At 32.4% G+C, this 7,641-nt stretch overlaps 1 protein-coding gene across 1 annotated transcript; it reads right to left on the reverse strand.

The window, feature by feature from the left end:
* Window positions 1-3,887: 3,887 nt before the first annotated feature.
* LOC149264451 (cysteine-rich repeat secretory protein 38-like) lies at window positions 3,888-5,183 on the reverse strand. Its single transcript, XM_089399017.1, has 3 exons — window positions 5,166-5,183; window positions 5,064-5,073; window positions 3,888-4,564 (listed from the first exon to the last, which is right to left on the reverse strand). The coding sequence occupies exons 1-3, from the start codon at window positions 5,181-5,183 to the stop codon at window positions 3,888-3,890; spliced, it is 705 nt and encodes a 234-aa protein (XP_089255143.1).
* Between the last annotated feature and the right edge of the window lie 2,458 nt (window positions 5,184-7,641).

Genomic DNA, 7,641 nt, shown 5'->3' on the forward strand with positions numbered 1-7,641 from the left:
ATCTACAAGATATATGGAGGTGGAATATCCCGAACAAATTAAAATATTTTTGCTGGTTGGAAGCACATGATCGTATATTAACATGGAACAACTTACAAAAATGTGGGTTCATTGGTCCTGGAATATGCCCTCTATGCATGGGGGGGGGAGATACAGATCATTTGTTAATCAAATGATCATATGAGAGGCTGATTTGGGATGGGGTTATGGAGGAAATGAAGCTTCCTTTTGTTGGCACTAATCAACCCTTGTTTAGATGTCTTCTGTCATGGTTCACTTCACAAAGAAAGTATAGGTCCCTCCCATTATATATCATATGTATTATAGGGCGAAGTAGGAACGCTAGCATTTTGATCAGAAAACTGTGATTGTTAGAGAATCCATTATTAAGACAGTTGTTTTTTTCAACGAGATCGGGTCGGTGATCAAGTCTAACAGAAACAAGAAATGAAAATTAATTGATATTTGGAAAGAATATATGGTTGGGTTTTTTTTACGAAGCAAACAATAGAAGGAAATGTGGATGTGGCGCAATCATAGTTACTAAGTCATCTCTCCCACATATGGTGGGAGGGTGGAATGGGATCAAACAACAAATCTGAGATTACAACATTATGGGGATTCCTTATCGTATCAAAATGGCTAAGGTTAGACAAAATTAAGGTATATGGAGATGCAAAAGGAATCACTGACTAGGTAAACAAGCATACTAATTTCAATCCCCCCATATTGTAAATTAGATGATGAGGATTTAGAGCCTGGTAGGGACTTTTAATCATATACATTTCGAGCATATATATAGAGAATAGAATTGGACAACAAACCTCCTACCTAAAATAGGTATTTCGAAGGAAAAAGGTAAAAAAAATTATGAGTCTGCAAGGAGGGTATCATGGTCAATGCATGCAACATCAACTACTCTTAGGAGACATTTTCACACATACCTGATTTTGATGGAAGTTTTGTATCTTTAGATAATGAAAGCCTTCATTTATGAAAATGTAATGGTTATAAGCTAAAGTTTGATGTTAAGAAAGATACTTTTGGTAGAACAGGAAATTAGAAATGTATGGGCATAAGAATGATAACAGAAGTATGAAAAGCTAATATAATGAATGACATTTGAATTATACACTATCCTTATATTTTAATACAAAGATAGATTTTTTTTTCTTTCTGTAAAAAAAAAAGTAGCGTTCAAAATAAATGAAACAGTTAAAAAACACATTAAAACAGAATCGATGGAGACCCAGAAAAGTACTCCAACTATGTTACTTCCTATCCACGCTCAGCAAAAATACCTCCATTGCTCCTCTCACGAAGCACACCTCTGTTTCGAGCCTCCATTGCCCTAAATCCCACCACTTTTTGTTAGCTTCCATTGCTCTACTTCCTAAAGAACCCATGAACAATGTAAATACAAACTCTTAGTCCTTTACCTTTATCATTTTTACTAGTGTCTCGTATCGAAAATTTTAAGACAAATTAAATTTTAAGACAAAAGATTTATTTTGTCTTAAAAAATTGTCTTAAAATCCCCCTCCATGTAGTAGTGTCGAATGCAACAAAAGACAAGTTGTCTCTAATCGTAACAACAGAGCTCGAAGGGACATAAGATGAATTGATGTCCAAGAAATCTTGCGAGGAACAGTTGTCACATTCTTCAGAGTCAACTAGCCCCACAAAATGAAGAGCCCAACAAATCATTGTCTTTATATAAGATAACATGAATAGTAAGTGAAATAGCAACCTCGATACAGGTGCAAGACAATAGTAGCATGCAACTTGGTGGAATTAAGTCACATAGTCAATTTTGCACTTGTTAGATAATATTATCTTAAATTTGTTTTTGTCTTAATTCTTAATTATATTAAATGAGTTTCATCTTAACTGGTCATTGTATTAAATATAAATTAGTCTTAAAATATTTTTGTTTTAAGTATAAAGTTTTGTCTTAAAATAATTGTCTTAAACTATTTTGGTCTTAAAATATTTTTGTCTCAAATTCTTTTTGCCTTAAATATAAAGATTTGTCTTAAAATATTTGTCTTTTTTGTCTTAAATATAAATTTTTGTCATAAAATATGCTTGTCTCAAACTGTTTTTTTCATAAATTTAAAGTTTTGTCTTAAAATATTTTTGTTTTTAATTGTTTTTGTCTTTCATAAATTTAAAGTTTTGTCTTAAAATATTTTTGTTTTTAATTGTTTTTGTCTTAAATATAAACTTCTGTCTTAAAACATATTTGTCTCAAACTTTTTTGTCTTAAATTTTATATTTAAGAAATTGAATTGATCTTAAATTTTAATGTAAAACAACTAAAATAAAACGTGATTTTTTTAAGACAAAAGATTTCTTTTGTCTTAAAAAATGTCTTAAAAGTGCCCTTGGTGTAGTAGTGTACAATCATTGCATTTGGCAAGTCAAGATCTTTCGGGCTACATAAGTTTTATTCTTGGGGAGAACTATCCAACCATACGATCTATGGATTCGTTTGAACATCATATCTTCAATAAAAGATCAATGAACATTGAGACATGTTTGATCAATTGATGTAGCCTTTCAAGTAATTGAATTGTCATACTCAACAATCTTTGAATTACCCTTTGACAGCAATGACAACACTATGTCCAACATAAAATCTAGCAAAGATTTCTTGGAATTGCAAGTTTAAGCTATGTAGTTTACAAATTCATAATGTTCAATGGGATTTTCAAGGCGTCATACTCACTTATACATTCAAAATGAAATTTGAATAATGAAAAATTACACATAGTATATATATATATATATATATATATATATATATATATATATAGATAGATAGATAGATAGATAGATAGATAGATAGATAGATAGAGAGAGAGAGACAGAGAGAGAGAGAGTATATCCATCTTAACCACACATATATCAAGTGGTGAGAGATGTCAAATCCCTCCAAGTACAAACCATTTTTCATGTTTTGCAGTTATTTTAAAAGAGATTTGTGGACCTTTAAGAGATTTGATACTTAAATGCCTCTCCACACTTATTAGATCCATAGTTATGGGATCTATAATGGTGTATAGGTTTGCCAATCATCTTTTCAATTTCAATTTAGGAATCTACAATGGTGTATAGATTTGTCAATCATCTTCTCAATTTTTTCCAAACTGCTTTCCTATAATCGAAATTCTAAAATTTCAATTAATCCTTTTAACTAACTTCTTTCAGGATAACTCCCATCATGATAAACCTCTTTACAAAATTTATGTAAACCTGTTAAAATAGATTATGCTATCTTACTTATCTGTTACATATCAATCTAAACTTTTATTACTAAAATAGAAATGTTTAGCATCTTACGTCAAACTAATAATCTTTAAATTTATGGATTGTGGTACCTGCAAAGACAAGAGGTTGAAATTATGGAAGACATAAATTATCGGAAGATAAGTTGTGCTCATATTGGAGACGGGGTACATTACTTTTACATTTACCTGGTCAGTAATTAATTACAGATATAAAATTACAATCTAATTGAATGGAATCCCAAAATATAGTGTCTGAAAACTCACCAGAATTAGCTAAAACAATGAACAATGAGTCCAAACAAAACTGTAACAACATACAATAGACTCTGATAATATGAGGACAATTTAAATTTCTCTATTATTATGAAAAATACACATGAAGCCATCACTAGATTTTGTATGGCATATCTTCATGTATATTTTGAGAAGAGAAAAAGTACAGAGGCGTGAAAATATAATATAAGAAAGAAAAGGCAGGGCATATATAGCTTCATGTCTATTTTTGAGAAAACGGTAGAGAGCGGAGAAAATATGTTAAAGAAAAAGACAATATTTATTTCGATGAGCATTCCTTCGTGAGAGCATATATGAGGTCTAGAAGGGATATATCTCGAATCGTACGGAGCAACTGCCCAGATAAATTTGAGCTCCCATCTGCGAAGAACAGCAGTTATTCAACAATCCAATGGCTTGTCTCAGACAGGCACGGCAGTCGGGCGCTACAAGTGTTGTGAAGCACATTTGTAATCCATAAACGGTGACAGAAGAATGTTTCACCACCCGTGCTCCGGTGGCGAATCGATTGACGTGTAAGGGAGCTTTCCGTGCGAGAGTTGCCATGAAATTGGCGAGAGTGTGATTGAAACCATGAATATTACTGTTGCTCTTCGCACTCTCAAGAGAATAGGCAACGCTGGTATCGAGAACAGAGGCGAAAGTGTAATTCTCATAGCGAGTGAAGCAGAATTCGAACTGAACACGAGCGCTTATGCCGTTGGGGCAGCCTTGAAAAGCCCTCTCTAACGCTGCAGCGGAACAGCTTTGGCACTCATGGCGAGAGACGTCGGGCCTGCATTGCACAAGCCCCTGGACTCCGCCATATGTACGTGTCGCCAATCCGCCCCTGGGGGCAGCGCCATTCACCAGGGATTTCAATAGCCTCTTCAGATTCCTCTCGTATTCACTGCCACTGCTGTATTTGTTCACATTGCACCGACCGTAAATATAGGAATCCGATATTTGCGCCCCATGATCCACAACCGAAGGTGAAACTGAAATTGAAATGGAAATTACATTAAATAACAGCAGTAAGGTCATCCAAGTACACCACCGCCATCCTATATTATTCATGCCTTGCATCCTATATCTCTAGTGAGTAGCAGAGATTAGAGACAGCGGCACTAAATGGTATATACCGAGACAAGACGGAATGGTTTTATAGCTATAGCGGGAGGATACGATGCGGAGACAAACCAAATTTAACACATCATCATTAAGATATTGCAAAATTTAGCACATCATCATTAAGATATGGCAAAATTGAACACATCATTAAGATATTGCAAAAGGATTAAAGAATATGTGACAGAACGCATGCGTATTATCTCAAAACTATACTGGTATTATCTCTTTTTTATTTTATCAAATGGCTAATTGATTTATTTTGTCAAATTAATAATTAATTTTTTCATACTAAATAATATTTTAAAAAATGCCTGTTAAGTTTTTTTGTTTTCTTTGTATATATAAATATAAATATATACACGTTACATCTCGGAGGCTGTAAAACACAACACGCTTAATTATACTATAGAAACATTAACGAGAAGAAAGAAAGTTCGGCATACTAGATTCAGCGAGTGACATGTTTACCGTCAGCACCAGTAACATGACGTACGTAGTTCCATTACTCGCTTCCCACCAAAGATAGTTTATTTTATCGTTGGCCTCCAACGAATTCCTTCGGGTTCGAGTTGGTTTTGCATCGAATAGTTAATTATATGACCCAGAATAGTTAGACCAGCAAAACATTATTTCACTGAAATGAGATTAATCTTTGGGCTTGAATTGACTTGGAATATTTTAGGAAAGGTTTTGAAGAATGGAATTTGCAAATTATTGAATTTTAAAATAGAATGTTTCTAAATATGAATATTTAGAACCTAGTTAGGAGAATAAAGGATTCAAAATGGATTATTATGGGTAGAAAAATAAAGATGGTAAAATTAATTATCATGGACACAAAACTACATATATTTATTTTTACATAGAATTTGTGAACTTCATATTAAGTAGTGAAGAAAATTAGTTTATTTTACTATTAATTACCTTTTTTTCGATAGAAAATCCATGTAAAATTGAGGTAGAAATTGAAGTGTTTTATTCATGGTTGGCATTAACTTTTTTAGTTGTTACTATATTTTATTTGTTAATATAAGTATTATTTTATTATTTATAATTGTGAGATTACGTTACAACATCTCCTTCATACTAGGCTATAGAGCCCATCCCGACACAATGATGCTAGTGTCAACAGTGGGAGTGATGACAATCACAAGGAATGGAACATATAGTGTATAATATTAAAAAAATGTTTATAGTATTTATAGTGGACCATATAGTGATTACTGATGATGATGATCATGGCAATGATGACCTCCACCTATATGGTCCACTACAGCTTAAAAGGGTGACAAAACGTAATATATTATTGTAATATTTAGATAAATATTTATGGTATTAATTTTTTATGATGATGATGATGATGATGATGATGCAGTAATACATATATGATCTACAAAAACTTGAGAAGGTAAGAGAAGTTAAGAGGTTGTCTAGAAAAATATTTATAGTTTTACTCCATTTCATGATGATGACCATGATGCACTTAGACCTATATGGTCTACTGGACCTCAACAACATAAGAGATGATGATGATGGCAATCTAAGAGAATATTTTTGCTTCTTCTACCCCCTTAGTATCACAAAGGTCATAGGATCTTCATGCAATGGATTTTTGGGGAATTGACCAAGACCAAGTTTCACTATAAATATCATGAGAATTAGTCTTATCTTAAAATGTTCATTTTCTTCTTAACATTAGTCAAGAAAAATATATATTTTTTATTTTCAGCAATGCACTTGATCATCTCATTATAATATCTTAGTTTCCTTTCCCCTATAGCTCATTATTGCGACACAAGTTATTCTTAAAATTTGACATGATAATATTCTTAATAGTATCCTTATTATGAAAATTGATCTCTTTTCATTCCGAATGGTCTATACAAGACTAGATGTCATGCCATCCTCCATTGAGCTAAAGGTGATCATTCTGGCTAATGTTAGAAGCAATTTAAGAATCCTCTTGACTTCATGTTCTATAACTTCTTCGACATAAGATACCTAGTCATAGCTATGCTTTCAATGGGGGGAAGTCTTTCTTAAATTAAGAGGTTCAGGTATGGAGTATTTCCTTTAATCATTAGATTGTATGTTATAAACTACTTTTGGATCTATTCCATCCTCCTCCATGACTCTCTGGAGATATTATTTCCTTTAATCATTAGATTGTATGTTATAAACTACTTTTGGATCTATTCCATCCTCCTCCATGACTCTCTGGAGATATTTTAACCCCAAACCTCACATCCACATAAAGAAAACGAGTGACAAGTGTCTCCATGATGAGATTTTCCCTTTTGTTAATCCCATATCTAAAGGTATACCAACTTACAATTGTTTGCAAGCCCATAGTAATATTTTTGTCCTCCATTTATCCTTTTATCAATGACATAAATCCAATTGAGCTTGTTATGAAAGTCGATTTTAGGATATATGTATGAAGGAACTTCACGTAAGTAGTTTTTTCATATATGAAACTATCAGATGCAATCATATTGGATTTACGTATCATGAATTTGGTTTTGTTAGTATTAAGGGTTATATCCATATTAGAGCAAAAATCTTAGAGTATTCTTAGTTTCTTTACTAGATCTTAATGGCTCCTCACCAAAAGAACTATATTTCTAGCATAAAGTTGAAGAGTTATGACCAAAATAGTGAGAATAGGACTAACACAACCTTCATCTACCAAACACTTCTTTATCATATAAAAGTATATGCAAAAAATTGTAGGGAATGAGGAAAACCTTTGATTGAATCTAATATTGCATTTAATTTCATTTGGCAAACCCCTAATGGTTCTATGTTTTCCAAAAACACTCTCATACATCCTTACCAAAATAACCGTAAATTCAAGAGGAACCATTATCTCTTATAACACCTTCCATAATGTTGTCTTAAGAATAATGTTAAAACATTTTATAAAGTCCACGAAAAATTATAG

This window comes from Pinus tabuliformis, chromosome 6, assembly GCF_031772625.1.
Source record: "Pinus tabuliformis cultivar Carrire ecotype Pingquan chromosome 6, CPIR1, whole genome shotgun sequence".
In the NCBI taxonomy this organism is placed as follows: Eukaryota; Viridiplantae; Streptophyta; class Pinopsida; order Pinales; family Pinaceae; genus Pinus; species Pinus tabuliformis.